Source organism: Carcharhinus amblyrhynchos, chromosome 2, assembly GCF_965287045.1.
Source record: "Carcharhinus amblyrhynchos chromosome 2, sCarAmb.v2.hapA, whole genome shotgun sequence".
NCBI classification, from domain to species: Eukaryota; Metazoa; Chordata; class Chondrichthyes; order Carcharhiniformes; family Carcharhinidae; genus Carcharhinus; species Carcharhinus amblyrhynchos.
The window spans coordinates 130401224-130419840 of NC_137325.1; the positions used below are offsets into that span (position 1 = coordinate 130401224).

General features: G+C 45.4%; 1 protein-coding gene across 1 annotated transcript in view; it reads left to right on the plus strand.

Annotated features, from left to right (window-relative positions):
• ptprn2 (protein tyrosine phosphatase receptor type N2) overlaps window positions 1–18617 on the plus strand; it is an 891364-nt gene that overhangs the window by 583816 nt on the left and 288931 nt on the right. The window contains exon 12 of the mRNA XM_080212823.1: window positions 5423–5487. Within this exon, the coding sequence (XP_080068949.1) occupies window positions 5423–5487 (65 nt within the window). The remainder of the gene's footprint in view (window positions 1–5422; window positions 5488–18617) is intronic.

Here is an 18617-nt window from a genome sequence, read left to right on the forward strand (position 1 = left end):
GACAGTACTGTGTACAACCTTCTATTCCTCTATCCATCATGTTTTTATCTAGCTTCTCTAATTCGTCTATGCTATTCACCATGACTACTCCTTAGTTAGCGCGTTCTTCAATCTAGCTACTTCTGGGTAAATGGGTTCCTGCTGAATTCTCTATTGAATTTGTTTGTGGCTGTCTTATGTTTATGGTTCGCAGATTTGGTCTCATTTACATCATGACTCATCTCCTCAATGCTCAGCTCACTTCTCAGCCTTCTACTTTCTAGAGGAAAGAGACATAGCCTGTTAAGTGTTTCTGGATAATTATATTTCGTCAGTGCTGGCATCATTCTTGTAATTCTCTTTTTCTGCCTACTCTATATCCTTTTCGTATTATGGAAACCAGAACTTTACGCAGTACTCCAAGTGTGGTCTAATCAAGATTGTTTCCAACCATTACATACCTTCTCCAATCCTATCCCCCTAGAAATGAACTCCAATCCTTCTAATGACTGATTCACCCATTACTTGTGATTTCTTTCGATGGTTAATTCTCTTAATGTGGGCTTTTCCGGTCCTTCTGCCAGCAGGATCTTCCAGTCCTGCCAAAGGTAACACATAGCGCTCCCCACCCACCCCGCCCCCCCTCGCAACAGATTCCCCGGTAGCGGAGCAGATGAACCACACAAAACGCCACAGACTTTGGCGGGACTGGAAGATCCCGCTGGCAGCCAATGGCGAGTCGTCACTGCCACTGGAAAGCATGCCGTGGGAGAGCCAGAAAATCCCACCCTTAGGTATGGTGGCATAGTAGGTAGCACTGCTGCCTCACAGCGCCAGGGTGCCAGGTTCAATTCTGGCCTCGGGTCGCTATCTGTGTGGAGTTCGCATGTTCTCCCCGTTCTGCGTACGTTTCCTCTGGATGCACCTAAGCAGCATCCTCTCACACTCCAAAGATGTGCGGGTTAGGTGGATTGGCCATGCTAAATTGCCCCTTAGTCTCAGGGGGATTAGCAGGGTAAAATACACGTGGTTACAGGGATAGGACCTGGGTGGAATAGTTGTTGGTCCAGGCCCGATGAGCCGAACGGCCTCCTTCTACACTGTAGGCATTCTATGATTCTGGTGTCGATTGCTTTTGGGCCAATGCCTCTGCGACTGGGCTGTAAAGCCCCGTCCCCTGCTTTTTGCAGTTATAGCTCACAGCCTCAGCCTCACTTGAAGCAGTTTCATTTTGAAAACGTGAGCCATCTTTTTCCACAGTGAGGGAAGACTGCCTCAGAGATAATTCATTTTTGCGTATGACTAGCATTTTTATAATTCAGCACGGCGAAACGTGATGGCTAAATTTGCCACTGTTGCCCCAGGAATAGCAACAACGTGCCCAACCCTCTCCAGCTTTAATTGTGCCGGAGCCCCTGGTTACCAGCTCATGTGCAGCTTCAGTGTCACCTCCCTGGTTAGATGACTCCGGGCTGCGCAGCGCACGGGAAGGAAATTCAAGCCAACAGATTGAAAGCTAAAACATTGATATCAGAAATTAAATTAATGCAAGTGAGAATGAAAAAAAAATCTAATTAAAATAATTTGAAAAATGGTTTGAAAATTGGTCTTGACACCAGCATTTACCAAGCTGTCATCAATGATACTGCAAGCTACACATTCAGATCAAGCATTTAGAAACAAGCAGTGTGTGTTTTTTTTAAAAGCCGGGAACTAATATTGACAAGCTGGTAATAGGCATATACACAAGACTGAAAATGCGTAGCCTTCTTGGCTAATTACCAGGCTGCTCTACAGTAGAATGGTATAATCTGCGGAACTCCCAGCATGCGCTTTGATAAAGGGGGGAAAAAAAAGCCATTAATTTCTCCTTATTGTAATCTAGATCAGAGTTGAGACACACACAGTTCCTTTCAGGGTAGAATAACTGCTATTAGCAAAGCCGGCAAGATTATTCCTCTGAAGCTGCATGCTTAATTACATAGAATACTGCATAAATTGTCAAGTGCAAAGAATAATTTTGATAAATTAAAATACTAATTAAATAGGCCTTTGCAGAATTTTGAGAACATTATAGGGTTCAGCTCTTGCAGCCTATTTGCATATCCTTCATCTGGGGAATTTTATTTTTCTTTAAAAAAAGACTTCTTTTCTGCACATGGTAGCAGATTCACACAACAATACCATTTGGTTAAAGGTTTAGCAACACGCTGCTTCCATTTGCTATTCTTCATGTTTCTATTCCTTCCCCCTCTAATTGTCTGTTTTGAAAGCGTTGGGTGATTAATTAACAGGCCAGGCTTAATATATATTTCAGATAATAATCTCCATTTTAATTACAAGCCATAAAATGTATTGAGTTTGGAAAATGTCTGTTTTACTTACTAGGCGTGATTTGTTAACGCAGTTTTAAGTACACAGAAAGAAGTTATTAAATGACGCAAGTTATGATTTAAATCTCTCTTCCCTCAAATGAATCACTGCGCTGCCTTTTTATATTTGGAATTCGGTGAAGTTTCAGGGTTTTATTTTGGATATGAAATGCAAGTGGGAAGTTTTCTTTTCGTGTTTCTGTCACTGTCCTACAAAGGAGCAAAGCTTCTCTGCACAGTTTCAGTGTCAGAAAATGTCAACTGATCACCTAATATTTATCTATCCTCATTTGTTTGCTTGATAGCTCTGACCTGCTCCCCAGATAGTTTTGAGCTGGTTTATTTACTGGTGTCACAAGCAGGCTTACATTAACCCTGCAATGAAGTTACTGTGAAAATCCCCTAGCCACCTCACTCTGGCGCCTGTTCGGGTACACTGAAGGAGAATTTAGCGTGGCCAATGCACCTAACTAGCGCGTCTTAGAATAAAGAACAAAGAACAAAGAAAAGTACAGCACATGAACAGTTTTTTGGCCCTCCAAGCCTGTGCTGCTCATGATGCCCTAACTGAACTAAAGAAACCTTCAGCCCTTGCTCGGTCCATATCCCTCTATTCCCTTCCTATTCATGTACCCATCCAGCTGCCTCTTAAATGTTGCTAATGTGCCTGCTTCCACCACCACCTCTGGCAGCACACTCCAGGCATCCACCACTCTCTGCATGAAAAACTTCTCCTGCACATTTCCCTTAATCATTACCCCTCTCACCTTGAAACTGTTCCCCCTTGTAATTGACACTTCCACTCTGGAAAAAGCCTCAGACCATCCACCCTTGTCTATGCTTCTGATAATTTTATAGAGCTCTATCAGATCTCCCCTCAGCTTCTGTCTTGCCAGTGAAAACAATCCTAGCTTATTCAGCCTCTCCTTGTAGCCAACGTCCTCGAGACCAGGCAACATCCTGGTGAACTTTTTTTGCACTCTCTCCAAAGCTTCCACGCCCTTCCAGTAATGTGGTGACCAGAACTACACGCAGTACTCCAAATGCAGCCTAACCAAGGTTGTAGATAATTTTTCGGAACTGTGTGTGACCTCAATTTTGAGGCTGCCAGGGGGAGTACAGGGACAGAGAAAAGACCAGCAGGCCACCGTAGCTAGCCTTTGAGCCAGAAGAGAGAGGATGTCCCTTTGTCAAGGGCCCCCTTTCCACATTGAGCACCACCATGCTCACCTCCCTCCCCTCCCCCCACCAAGACCTGCCCCCAGTAGTTGCCGTCTCTATCAAGAAGTCCACTCCCATGGGCGTCAGTACACCCCCCCTCTCCCCGCAGTGAGACCCTCCCCTCTCCACTTACTTCCATTGCTGAATGATGATCTTCTAATCTGTTGTCTCATTTGACAAGTGTTTCTGCTGATCTCAACCTGGTAACAATGCTGTGTGGCGAATATATCCAGAATCAAAATAAAAGCAAAATACTGCAGAGGCTGGAGGTCTGAAATAAAAATAGGAAACATTCAGAAAATTCAGATTTTCTGGCCCTTCCTGCTGGCAGGATCTTCCAGTCCTGCTGAAGGTGCCCCTGTGCGTTGGGTTGCCTGGTGGTAGGACAGGTGAGGCACACGAAACACCGTAGACATCAGCAGGACCAGAAGATCCTGTCGGCTGCCAATGGCGAACCACCTCCACCACCAGGAAACATATCACTGGGGGGTGGAGTGTGTGTGTGTGTGTGTGCGTGTGTGCGTGCGCGTGTGTGCATGTGCGTGTGTGCATGTGCGTGCGCGCGCACGTGTGTGCATGTGCATGTGTGCGTTTGTGTGTGGGCGTGTGTCTGGCCGGAACCTCATTAACTCTGTTTCTCTCTCTCTGCTGGTCATATTAGACATTTTGGTCAGAGTTTTACCGCCTTGCCCACCCCAGAATCAGAGCGGGCAAGGCTCGCAGAGTGACATTCTCTGTTGGTCTTGGACGGGATCTTACAAGCCTCGGGTGGGCGAGATGGTAAAATTACAACAGCTGAGTTTTTTCCATTTTAATTTCTATTTTAATTTCACGTATCCTGAATCAAGTCGCTTCCACTTTTTGGTTTTGGCCCATAAAAAGAAATGCTTCAATAAATGCAAAAAAAATCAGAGAGCCTAATTTTAAAATTTTTGTGACCTTTGCTCAATATGAAATGTGGACTAGCAGGTCATGCCCTCACTCACATGTTCATGGTGGGTTTTGTGGGTTTTATTTTCAAGATATAATATACATTCGCAACTTTTCAGGATCCCAGTTCCCCGTTCCACATTCCTTTGCCCTAAAATCGCACTTGTTACATTGTTTTCTTAATGTAGTGGTTCCAAAAACATCCCTGAAGATCTGTCAAGCTGATAGACCCAATGGGTGACTTTTCCCCTTGCCTGTTCTGATGCTGCACACATCATTTCCCATAATGATGGTGGTGCTCTGCTATTTTCCAAATTTTGATCTTTCTCCTCCATTTTAAACCCTGCTTTCTTTCTTCAATTATCCCATGTGCCTCAATGCAAACAACTCCCCCCATCTCTCCCTTACAGACCATCTTCTTTTGTTCTTAAAGTTGCTACTTCTTAAAAATTTTAATATTTATTTATTAATGTCACAAGCAGGCTTACATTAACACTGCAATGAAGTTACCCCTAGTCGCTAGATTCCGGTGTCTGTTCGGGAGTACTGAGGGAGAATTTCTCATGGCTAAATGCACCTAACCAGCACGTCTTTCAGACTGAGGGAGGAAACCAGAGGAAAACTCATGCGGACACAGGGAGAACGTGGAAACTCCGCACAGACAGTGAGCCAAGCTGGGAATCGAACCCGGGTCCCTGGCACAGTGAGGCAACAGTGCTGACCACTGTGCCACTGTGCCTGCAGTTTCTATGTCCTCCCTCCTTTCAGTTCTGACGAACAGTTTATGGACTCGAAACGTTAACTCTGTTTCTCTCCCAATAGGTGTTGGCAGATCTGCTAAGTGTCCCTCTGTTCTTGTTCCATTGTACATTCTTCTGTCCACCTGACTCCATTTTAAACTTGTCTCTTTTTTTTTGCAGAGATCAACAAAGAAAAACTGGAAAAGGAAACAGGATTAAAAATCTTACAAACTGGCATGAGTGAAGTAAGTCGAAATTAGTTTTAATGGGCAGGGTGTATTCTTTGTTATAACCTGAATGCGTCCAATTGACAATACATGACTGTTGAGTGTTTGCTGTGTTTAGTCACATTTTCGGAAGTGCGGTTCATTTCAGGTTCCGAGCATGGCATTGGTCACTTCAGATATCATTCTGGATGCATTTTGAAACAGAACTCTTGACGCTGAAGAAATTGCTCATCAGCCAGTTTAGCATTCGTGTTGCATCATGTAAATGGGTCTTTGTTTTGCATTGCTGCAAACCAGGTAGTGCAATTAATGAAATAACACAAGAAAAGTTCACGAGTTGGATTTTCTGGCCATTCTCACCAGCAGGTGTAATGACTTCAGGGAGAACCATGATGTGGAGATGCTGGCATTGGACTGTGGTGGGCACAGTAAGAAGTCTCTCAACACCAGGTTAACGTCCAACAGCACTCACCTGATGAAGGAGCAGCTCTCCAAAAGCTCGTGATTCCAAATAAACCTGCTGGACTTTAACCTGGTGTGGTGAGACTTCTTACTGACTTCAATGAGGCCACTGAGGTCGGCCTCTTGGACTGTGAACTCCCAGATTGAGCTTATTGTTACCTGCCCAATCAGGGAGTTTTTCCTGTAGGTCTACTTGGAAGTGCCAGGTCTCTTGGCGGTCCAGATGCTGTCGCAGACCCTGTAGTACTCTATGAACTATAACGGGGCTTGTAAATAAAAGGGAATCTGGTGAAGCGACACCAGCCTGCGCCGACTTATTTCAGCAGAATCTTCTGTCCCTGCTGATGGTGACCTTCTGGGAACTCCTGAACAATGGGAAATCCCGAGGGAATTGGCCAATGGCAGGCTGCCTCTGCTGCTGTAATGCACACCAGGGAGGAGGTGGAATATCCCTCCCCTTGTATCTTACAGAAAATTTCACTATGTCTGAAAATCCTCCCACTGAGGTTCAGAGAATGATAGTTCAAACACTTTCTGGAGATTCGATTCCTAGTCTCATTGTCCCTTTCACTTTGGTTTGGAATTTAAAATCTTGACAATATTTTTCAAAGTCAAACGGAAGTAAAAAAGTCAGCTGGTGATTCACTTTGAGCCTTTGTCATGCTGCTGGGGCAGATCAGTTTAACATCTACCCCCACACTCTTTTGCCGCCCCCAGATATACAGCAACATTGGCTACTAGTGAGCTGCAAAGCAAATGTGAGCAAATAGATCACAAGTCTAAAAGATATTCATTTGATTGAGTCTAAGTGGTCATCCTAGTGCCGTTTAATCAACATTAAGCAGACCAATGCGGTAGATCACTTGTGTGTTTTTAACATGGGTGGCACGGTGGCACAGTGGTTAGCACTACTGTCTCACAGGGCCGGGGGCCCGGGTTCGATTCCCGGCTTGGGTGACTGTGTGGAGTTTGCACATTCTCTCCGTGTCTGCGTAGGTTTCCTCCAGGTGCTCCGGTTTCCTCCCACAGTCGAAAGATGTGCAGATTAAGCTGATTGATCATGCTAAATTGACCCTAGTTTCAGAGGAATTAGTAGGATAAATATGTGGGGTTACATGGATAGGGCCTGGAAGGGATTGTGATCGGTTCAGACTCGATGGATCAAATGGCCTCCTTCTGTATTGTAGGGATTCTATGACGCTATGATTCTAAGTGGCCTTCCTAGTACCAGTTAATCAACATTTAGCGGACAAATGCAGTAGATCACTTGTTTTCAACATAGCCAAGTGACAGGTATGGATCCACTGACTTGTGGTCCCACAGTAACAGGCTGAGTGTCATCTTAGCCACACCCAGTTGGCTATGCTATTCCGGGCGCGATATGCTGGAGATTACTGACTGAGGTCCATTGCATCTGCATGAGGATCAAATTAAAGAACAACGTAATCAAGAAAAAGGAACCCGTGAATAGCTCCTTCTTCTAGACCACAAATTTACCCTGCTAGTCTTAAGCTTACCCATTTTTGGTTCCTTTTGGCTGCCAGCTGCACATAGTGCACTCTTTGTCAAAGCATAGTGAACGGGCTTAAGACTGGAAAAGATTGTGATGCTCCCACTCCAACCAGCCAGTCAGCCAGCCTATAGTAGGATGACGTCAATCAGATCCAGAGTCAGAGGGGTGTCTGTCCCTGTCATGCTGGCAGGTAGCTCTGTCCCCATTTATCAGGGTGGAGTGTTAGAATGTAAGCAGTGCCAACGTGGTATTGGACGTCAATGTGATCAATGGTGACAAGCTGTAAGGGTCAGTTGACCCAGTAAACTGTGGAACCAATTACAGAATGATGTGATGGTCAGCTGACCAGCTGACTCAGTATAAATAAAAACCTGTTTGGAATTGTGGGAATGGCCCAGGGCGAGGCCCCAAGTTTGGAGTACTGAAGTTTCTTTATTAAACCCTTTCTTTGATTTATAAGTTGGAGTAAGTTTTGTTATATTTTTATTGTCTGCACTTGAAGAGATCCTTTTGAAGGAAACATGGAGCAACAGGAAACCTCCCCTCCGCACCTCTTTTCCAGATGGAGACTTGCAGCTTCAAAGAGTACCAGAGCCTAAGTTTCATCGTGCCCCAGAATGATGCTGAAATGCTACATTTGTGGGCCAGGAGGGGAAGGGGAAATGAGGATCCTCTTGTCTTCCAGCCTCACTGGTCAGCCCAGTAAGCTGGAGATGCCAATTGGGCATCCCCAATGCAGCCCACTGGTCAGGATCATTCAAATGTCGGCTGCCACAGATACCAAGCAGGCATATATGCATCTCCAGCAACTAAGACAAGCAAAGGTTGGAGAGGCAGTGATGGGGTTGGGGAGAGGAAGTGTGGTGTGATTGGTGAGTGCAAGCATGTGACAGCCCACAGTATTAAAGTCCAAGCACAAGGAGCCATCCTGCTTCACCTGACCTCACATTCAGTCTCAATAATTGTCCCCATGGCAATGGTGTTGAATTTTTATGGTGTGGAAATGCCAGCTTTGGATTGGGGTAAACACAGTAAGAAGCCTCACAACACCAGGTTAAAGTCTAACAGGTTTATTTGGTAACAAAATTCACTAGCTTTCGGAGCGCTGCTCCTTCGTCGGGTAAGTGGGAGTTCTGCTCACAAACAGGGCAAATAAAACACAACTCAATTTACAAAATAATGGTTGGAATGTGAGTCTTCATAGGTAATCAAGTCTTAAAGCTACAGACAGTGTGAGTGGAGAGAGCGTTAATCATAGGTTAAGTAGATGTGTATTGGTTCCAATCGGGACAGTTAGTGAGATTTTGCAAGCCCAGGCAAGTCGTAGCAGTTACAGATAATGTGACATGAACCCAAGATCCCGGTTGAGGCCGTCCTCATGTGTGCAGAACTTGGCTACCAGTCTCTGCTCAGCGACTCTGCGTTGTCGTGTGTCGTGAAAGCCGGTTTGGAGAACCTACAAAGATTCGGATTCCAAACGTTATTTTGTAAATTGAGTTTGCGTCTTTATATGCCCTGTTTGTGAACAGAACTCCCACTTACCTGACGAAGGAGCAACGCTCTGAAAGCTAGTCGAATTTATATCCCGTAGATACCTGAACTTGCCGCTGCAGTCAGGTAAAGTTTTAACAAACTGGGACTTCATTGAACTGTGGAATCCACACGATGCAGAAGGAGGTCATTCAGCCCATTGAGCCTGCACTAACAATCATCCCAGCCAGGCCCTATCCCCATAACCCCACATATTTACCCTACTAATCCCACTGTCATGAAGGGACAATTTAGCATGGCCAATTCACGTAACTTACACATCTTTGGAATGTGGGAGGAAACTGGAGCACTTGGAGGAAACACACGCAAACACGGGAAGAATGTGCAAACGCCACATGGGCTGTCACCCGAGGCGAGAATTAAACTCCGGCCCCTGGCGCTGTGAGACAGCAGTGCTAACCACTGTGCTACTGTACTGCCATTTTCGGGCCCTGCCCTCTGTCAGGATGTTCCAGTCCCGCTGAAAATCAATGGGCTGTAGGGATTCTATGATAAACGTTCTCAACAACATGTGGAATGCATGCTATGTTCTTCTGCAAAAACAGAAAGCAAAACTCCATCGGGTTGGTACAAGCAGCTGAACTACTTGTGGCCAGATTTTTTTGTGAATGAAATGAAGACTCAGCAGGACAGTAAATAACATGGCACTTAAACAACATGCAGGTTAGGTGAACTGACCATGGTAAATTTTCCCTTAGTGTCAGGAGGACTAGCAGGGTAAATACATGGGATTATGGGGATAGGGCCCTGGGTGGGATTGTTGTTGGTGCAGGCTCGATGGGCTGAATGGCCTCCTTCTGCACAGTAGGGATTCTATGACTGTTGCCTGGCCCGCCACATCCCCAGCAGCAGGCCCTGCTATGGTGGGGCTGGAAAATAATCCCCACCCAAAATACAAGGTTGATGAAGTCAGAATGAACTTCTATAGAATATTAGCTTGGGCCACTGTAATTAAGTCAGGTTTGGGCAACCATTGTAGGAAATTAAAGCCAAATGATTGATTTCACAGCAAGAGGGATGGAAAACCAAAGTCCTGAAGAGAGATGTGAAATACGGAGGCTATTTCTATTGAAATTTGGATGACCATCAAAGATTAAAGGCTATGAAGACTTTTCAATATTTCTTCTGGTTGGGAATGGATAATGGCAAGGCATCATAAATTTGGAATTATCAGTATATGATTGAGGAAGGAAATTAGGAGAAAATGTCTTTATACAGAGAGAGCATAGAATGCCACAGCAAATAATTCAGACAAAGATTGGTGCATCGTAGAAGATAAAATTAGATCAATATATAAAGCGTAGAATATCTGGAATTGGAGATCTACTGATGACCGTGAAACCATTGTCAATTGTCAGAAAAACCCATCTGGTTCACTAATGTCTTTTTGGGAAGGAAATCTGCCATCTTACCTGGTCTGGCCTACATGTGACACCAGAGCCACAGCAATGTGGTTGATTCTCAACTGCCCTCTGAAATGGCCAAGCAAGCCACTCAGTTCAAGAGTGACTAGGGAGGGCAATAAATGCTGGCCTCCGGCCAGCGACACTCATGTCCCACAAATGAATAAAAAAAATCGAAGAAAGTAAAACTATGTTAATTGCTTAGTTTTGTGCTAAAAAAGGAACTGTAAATGTGGCTGGAATGGTGTTCTTCTGTGTTGTAAGTATCTATGGCTGCTTCCTTCTTCACAACCTGCCTGAGATCAGCTTTGTTTTGCATCCAACTCTTTTAAGCTTCTGCTCTATCTATTAGCGAATGTGATAAAAAAAAGTGAAATTTCAGATTTTATTTGATGTATTTTATTAAAAATAAGTAGCTCAGGGCAAGATGCCTTGTGTGCACTAACTTGAGATTGTAGAAGATCACTGTACTCACAATAAAAGATTGCTTTGTGTTTAGGAAGCCGATCAGAGGTTTGGAGTGATTTATTTGAAATGGTAATGTTTGCAGTTTGACAGATGGAGTTTAGATTTCTTGTGATCAGTATGACAGGAAAATATTAAAAACGAAGGCACTACCTGCAGAGGTGTAAAGCCTGTTAACATCCCCATTTGTTTGTCTACTTCAAAAAAAAGTCTTCACATGAAAGAAGTCCCAATTTGGGTTGCGAGTTTTAAAATCTGCAATTGAATCCAGGTACATTTGCCTCATTTCAAAGACTATACAAAGGAATCAGCCTGATTCTTTTACCCAGTGATGTGGATTTCCTCCGGGTGCTCTGGTTTCCTCCCAGAGTTCAAAGACGCGCAGGCTAGGTGGATTGGCCATGCTAAATTGCCCCTTAATGTCCCTAGATGTATAGGTTAGGGAGATTAATGGGGAAAATATGTGGAGTTACGTGAGGATAGGGCTGGGGTGGAGGGCCTGGATAATGTTCTCTGCCAGAAAGTCAGTGTAGATTTGATGGGTTGAATGGCCTCTTTCTGCACTCTAGGGATTCTATGATTCTATGAGTCTATGAAACGGACTATAAGTAGTAATGTTCCGGAGCAGGGATATATGAACTCCCTGTGAAACAACCCCAGTTGGGTTGTTTAATTGCCATGCTATTTACTGTTCTGCTAAGTCTTCAGTTCATTCACAAAGAAATCTGGCCACAAATAGTTTAGCCATTTGTGTCAACCCTGTGGAGTTTTGTTTCCTGTTTTTGCAGGAGCACATGCATTTCACATGTTGAGGAAAATAATCATAGAGAGTCTGCACCAACTGTCTGCATGTTACCCATGCCCTCTGCCCTGTCCTACCCCTGTAACCCCACACATCTCCCACGGCTAATCTCCATAACCTAAACATCTTGGGACACTAAGGGGCAATTTGGCATGGCCAATCCCCCTAACCTGCAGATCTTTGGAGTGTGGGAGGGAACCGGAGCACCATGAACAAAGAACAAAGAACAAAGAGCAACCCAGCACGGGAAACAGGCCCTTCGGCCCAACGAGCCCGCGCCGCCGCATCACCCTACACCTATTCTACCCTGCGTGTCTACGAATGGAACCCCTAACTTAGCCAGATTCAGGGGAGAATAGTGTCAATTTAGTAAACCAATCAGCCTAAGAGCACATCTTTGGGGTGTGGGAGGAAACCGGAGCGCCTGGAGGAAACCCACGCAACCACAGGGAGAATGCACAAACTCCCACAGACACAGGCCCAAATCCATGTATCTGCACAGCCAGCAATGCTAGTCACCGAGCTGTTGCGGCGCCCGTCTACCGGTCCACGATCAAGCACACACACCGACACGAAGTACTAGGCCACTCCCGGAACCTCCAAGAGCAGCCCACGCATGACCCACCGTGTGCATGCCCCTCGTTTGACAACGAGGTGGACCTCCACCTGCAGAATAAAAAGACAGAAACGTTAACTTACAAGTCTGCATTTCCGATGCCTCCCGAGGTTCAGACCTTATTTAATAGCCCCTACTATAACCCTCCATCCTCGTTTCACTCATGTGTCTGTCTAACTGAACCTTAAACGAGTCCAACGTTCCTGCCTCCACCACCCTCCTCTGTAGCGTGTTCCATACCCCCACAACTCTCTGCGTAAAGAACCTTCCTCTCACATCCAAATTATACCTCTCCCCCCTCACCCTTAAATCATGACCTCTCGTATTTGTACCCAGTCTAGGGAGCAGTCTCTCACTATTGACTCTATCTATTCCCTTCAGTATCTTATATACCTCTATCATGTCCCCCCTCAACCTCCGCCTTTCCAAGGAGAAAAGTCCCAGTTTCTCCAACCTTTCCTCGTACCCCAGCCCCTCCATGCCAGGCAACATCCTGGTAAAGCTCCTCTGAACCCTCTCCAGAGCCTCCACGTCCTTCCGGTAGTAAGGTGACCAGAACTGGACGCAGTACTCCAAATGCAGTCTAACCAACGTTCTATACAACTGAAGCATTAGACGGCAGCTTTTATACTCTATACCCCTACCTATAAAGGCTAGCATTCCATAAGCCTTCCTAACAACCTTCTCCACTTGTGTCGCAACCTTCATGGATTTGTGAACCTGCACTCCCAGGTCCCTCTGTATGTCTATACTCCTAATCGGTCTACCTTTTATCACATAGCTCCTGTCTGCATTATTCCTTCCAAAATGCATCACCTCGCATTTGTCAGGATTAAATTCCATCTGCCACCTATCTGCCCAATGCACCAACCTATCTATATCCTGTTGTATCACCTGACATTCCACTTCAGTATCTGCCAACCCCGCCATCTTGGTGTCATCTGCAAACTTGCTGATCACACCACCTACGCTCTCTTCCAAGTCATTTATGTATACTACAAAGAGGAGAGGTCCCAGTACTGAGCCCTGCGGCACACCACTGGTCACTGGCCTCCAGCCCGAAAAGGTCCCCTCCACAACTACCCTCTGTCTCCTATTGCCCAGCCAGTTCTCAATCCACCTAGCTACCTGACCTCGTATCCCATGCGCCTTAACCTTTTCTACCAGCCTACCATGAGGGACTTTGTCAAACACCTTACTGAAATCCATATAGATGACATCAACGGCTCTCCCATCGTCAACCGTTTTTGTCACCTCCTCAAAGAATTCCACCAGATTCGTAAGGCAAGACCTCCCTCTAACAAAGCCATGTTGCGTATCCCTAATCAGATCGCAACACTCCAAATGCTCATACATCCTACCCCTAAGTATTTTTTCCATTAATTTCCCTACCACCGATGTCAAACTCACCGGTCTATAATTTCCAGGGTTATCCCTACTACCCTTTTTAAACAGCGGTACCACATTTGCTACCCTCCAGTCTTCTGGGACCTCACCTGTGTCCAAAGAAGAGACAAAGATTTGCGCCAGAGGCCCAGCAATTTCATCTTTCACCTCCCTTAGCAGTCTGGGATAAATACCATCAGGCCCCGGAGCTTTATCCGTCCTTACGCTACCTAAAAGCCCTAGCACTTCCTCCCTCGTAATAGATATTTCCTACAACTGATCCTCAGCTCCCTCCAAGAGACCGCACGACTCCGAACCCCTCTCCTTCGTGAATACTGATGCAAAGTATTCATTCAGGAGCTCCCCCATTCCCTCCGACTCAATACATAACTCCCCACTTTTGTCCCTAAGAGGACCAATTTTCCCTCTAACTACTCTCTTGCTCCTAATATAGGAATAAAATGCCTTTGGATTCTCCTTAATCCTATCAGCCAAAGCCATTTCATGCCCTCTCTTCTCCCTTCTAATTCCCCTTTTTAGCTCCCTCCTACTCTCTCTATATTCCTCCAGCGCACTCTCCGTACCCAGTTGTTTCGACCTAACATACGCCTCCCTCTTCTTCCTGACCAAGTCTTCAATACCCCCTGTAATCCACGGCTCTCTAATCCTACCTTTCCCATCCTTCCACTTAACCGAAACACATGAAGAAACCCATGCAGACACAGGGAGAACAGGCAAACTCCACACAGACAGTGACCCAAGGCCGGAATTGAACCTGGGTCCCTGGCGCTGTGAGGCAGCAGAGTGTGAATCACTGTACCACCCCATGGATGGAATTCTCCGGCCATTCACCGTTGGCAGGATTCTCTGGTCCCGCTGCTCTGAACCGAGTTTTGGCTGAGCGCTAAATTCTCTGAGTTGTCAGGCAGTGGGGCATGAGCAGTTTGAATGTCCCAGCTCATATCTTTCAAAATTGTATTTTTCTTTTTGAAATATGGAAAGACATTACATTACCCGGACTCTTGGGTGCTTACCTGGGTTTTTTGATGAAGGGTCACAAGTTCACCTTTGCAGACTGGGAGCAAGTCTGCCATTTTCCAAGAGATCACCTGACCAGCCTGGTATTTGTGCGGGGGAAGGGGTCACAGTTCTTTGATTGTTTTGAACTGCAATCACTTTGATTGATGGGGAAAAAAACTGGCAAAGGGTTGCTGGAAATCACATGAGAGCAGCAAACTTTAAGTTGTGGACCTGTGTTTTTTTGAAATTATTGTGTGTTTTGAGGAATAAGCTAAGAAGAAAAGCCACCTGGACACTCTCTCTCTCTCTGCCTTGCCTGAAATTCTGTGTGAGTTCATCACCCTGCTCCCCAGGGAATCCTCATCGGAGTAGAACTTGTCTGCATTTGGAAACCTGTGAAGCTGAGATGAGAAGAACCTTTCCAGTTCCAAAATCTCCTCCACTTCGAAGCTTCTTTCATAATAAATCGATGATTCTGAGTTCTACTGAAAGAAGCCTCATTAAAGTCCACCTTTTTTATCTGGGTCTTTAACAGCAGTGAAGGTAAATAATTGGCCACTTTGCTGAGTGAACTGAACTTTTGAACTAATGCTGCGGCCTGCAGTGTCATGGGGCTGGATAAACTTCACACTCCTCCCATTCCCGGTCATAACAGCGCGAGTGATTTGCACCTAATTGTTCCACAGGGGCACGTTAGCCTGGACATGATGGATAATAGCACTGCAGGTCTCAGTTCATAAGGGACTCAGTCACATTATCCAATCTGTGGCCAAGTTGAGAATCATATATGAGATAGCTGCATCTTTGTAAAGGTACAACTAGCGTCTATTTCCTTGGCCTTTACTTTTGAGCTGGAATTCTCTGATCCCGCACGCCCCTTCCACCGCTACCAGTAAGAACGGAGAATTTGGCGCTCAGCCAAAACTTCATTCACTGCAGCAGGACTGGAGAATGCAGCCACAGGTAAGGTTGGAGAATCCCAGCTATGTTCTTTTTTACCAGTGCTATAGAGATATAGAATATGTAGGTATATTATATATACTTATAGGTGTATATATAGCTGCCTTCCTGAGCTCAATTCTTTCAAAGGACCACAACCAAACAAAAAATGAATGCCTCATCTCCATCTCAACACTGACGGACCATTTGTGAATATCATAGATAGAATAGAATAGAATCCCTCCAGTGGAGAAGGAAGCCATTCAGTCTTACTCACACACTCACCCCAGAGAAGTCTATTGCACCATCAATCATATAACACATATGCCCAAGAATGGTGCAATTAAAGACAAAAGTGCAGTTCTACCAATATTAAAACCAAACAGGAATGCCTTTGAGAATCCGGTATTGGAGGGGTCTTTTCTAATTCTGGAATTTTTTTATTCATTTGTGGGACGTGGTGTTGCTGGCTGGGCCAACGTTTATTGCCCATTCCTAGTTGCCCTTGTTCAGAGGGCAGTCGAGAGTCAACCACATTACTGTGGTTCTGGAGTCACGTGAAGACCAGACCAGGTAAGGATGGTAGATTCCCTTCCCCAAAAGACATTAGTGAACCAGAAGCGTGTTTCCAACAATCAACAATGGCTTCATGGTCATCAGTAGGTTCTCAATTCCAGATTTTTCTTTATTGAATTCAAATTCCAATATCTGCCATGGCGAGATTCGAACCTGGGTCCCCAGAACATGAGCTGAGTTTTTGGGTTAATAGTCGAGTGATAGTCCCACTAGGCCATTGCCTCCCCCGAAGTTTATGGAAGCTGAGATGGCAGGGTTCAAACCTGGGTTAATTACAGGGATCCTTCAAAGTAAAGACCGGTTGTGTAACCAAAGGTCCAACTTATTACAGGCAAACTCTGAGCTGTTCAGAGTTTGTGGGAGGAGGCTTTTAAAAGACTTTAAACCTCGCAGCTCTGGAAAAGGGAAGATGACACTGACTTCTCTTGGAGCTGTGATGCAGTTGCTGGTCTGAAGGGTCTGTGTTTTTGGATAAAAGGATTTCAAAACCAGAAGGCAGTTTTGATCACACAAACAGCTATTGATATGCGACGGAAGGCAAATGATAGTGTTTCAAGGTGAAGAAGGAGTTTCAGTCGCATGATCAAAAGCCACTGATTTACGATGGAGGTAGATAGTGTTCTTTAGCACTTCATTGTGGATACTCAGTCTCAATAGCCATCTTTTGTTGCATGGCAGGTACAGACTTCAAAAGCGGGACTCTCCAGCCATGCTCACCCCGCCCAAAACAGGAAAATCCTCGCCCAAGGTCAACGGACCTTTGCATGGTCCATCCACCCCCCCACCCGCTACAATTCCCATGGTGGGCGGGATGTGGAAGTTCCTCCCTTAGAGTCTGGGATTTTATTCTCCCTGTGTTTTGGAATAAGCCTTGACAGTAGCAGATGTGAAATTCCAGATGCTGTTGAGGCAAGTCCAATGAAGACAGAGGCCTGCCCATTAGGATCCAATTTGGAAATGTCAAGGCTGCTTGCAAGGCTGCTGTTGCAAAAGTCAGTAATAAGTCTCACAACACCAAGTTAAAGTCCAACAGGTTTATTTGGTAGCAAAAGCCACTAGTATTTGGTAGCAAAAGCTGGCATCTCCACATCGTTGCAAAAGTCAGGCAGCCTCTGGGCAGCCACCCAGGCCGAGTTTAAAAGGAATGCCATTTTATTTAAATGTAGTATCTTCATGCCTGCTCTGGCATAACACAAGCTATTGCAACCTTCTTAGATGGTTTGATTTTACAATCAATCTTCCCTGGTCATTTACATTTTCCAAGACACCAAAAATTGTATAATATTTAAAGGGAAATCTCTATCAGGTTCTAACATGAAACGCGTCATTTAACATCTAGATGCTAACAAATCACAACCATCAAGTTTTTTTCTGTTCCATTTCTTTGATTTCTGGCCTGCAGGACACATTAATGCAGTGTTTATATTTCAAGCTGAATATAATTCCTTGCTGCATTACTTTTAAACATGAACTTGTGCTTTGCTCAAGGCCGTGGGGCAGAATTTTTCCCTCCCACCCAGAGGGAGGTTCTGAGATGTGGGGGCGAGGACATGGGAATGCAAAATTAAATGGATGGGATTCCCTCGCAGGAATCTGCCAGCCAAACCCAGATGCAATTTCAAGCTTGAGCGGAATCCTGCCCTTTCACCTACCAAGTCTGTTAAGTGACCCATTGCCAGTCCCTTTAGGGCCACTGACCCTCAATTTTTAGGCTGGCAGCAGTGAGCATGATAGAGTGGGAAACTGACAAAAATAATATTCCTCATCTCGGGAGGGAAGTTGGGGGGGGGAACGCTGCACTTTGAAAGCCCCCCCTGAGTTGGGGTGCCCTCCCCTTCGGTAACTTGGAGCTCTGAGATTCTCTTCCCTCCCCATTCCCCTGGCCTACCCCCCAGGTGCCGCAATCACCCCCCCTCCCCATTCCCCAGGGTGCCCCCTTCCTACCATCCTGAGACCCCCAAGGCTTACCTTTCCAAACGTCCCAGGACTTGGTCCAGGCAAAGCACGGCAGTACCATAACTGGCCAGTGTGGCCGGATCAGAGAGCTACTGACCAACCTGATTGGCTGACAGCACTCAGGAGTGGGAATTCCTTCCCAGGAAGGATGGAAATTCTGCCCATTGCCAATCAGTGCTCAAGAGAGTGTTAAACAGCAGCGAGTTTTCAAGAGTTGGCAGTAGCCTGTTGTGCACTAATTCCCTGAGGAGGTTGAGCGCCAATTGCTCGCTATCCTTAAAATTTTACCCATAGAGGGTCATCTTACCAAAACGACTTTAAGTCTAGAATGAGCATGAAAACGGGAGAGTTTCAGATCCATTTTTTTTTGTGAGACCACCAGTGGAATTTTATGACAATCTGTACAATAAAAGACCCTCAATCTGTTTTCAGCCAATAAGGGGAGTGGGCGGGATCTCA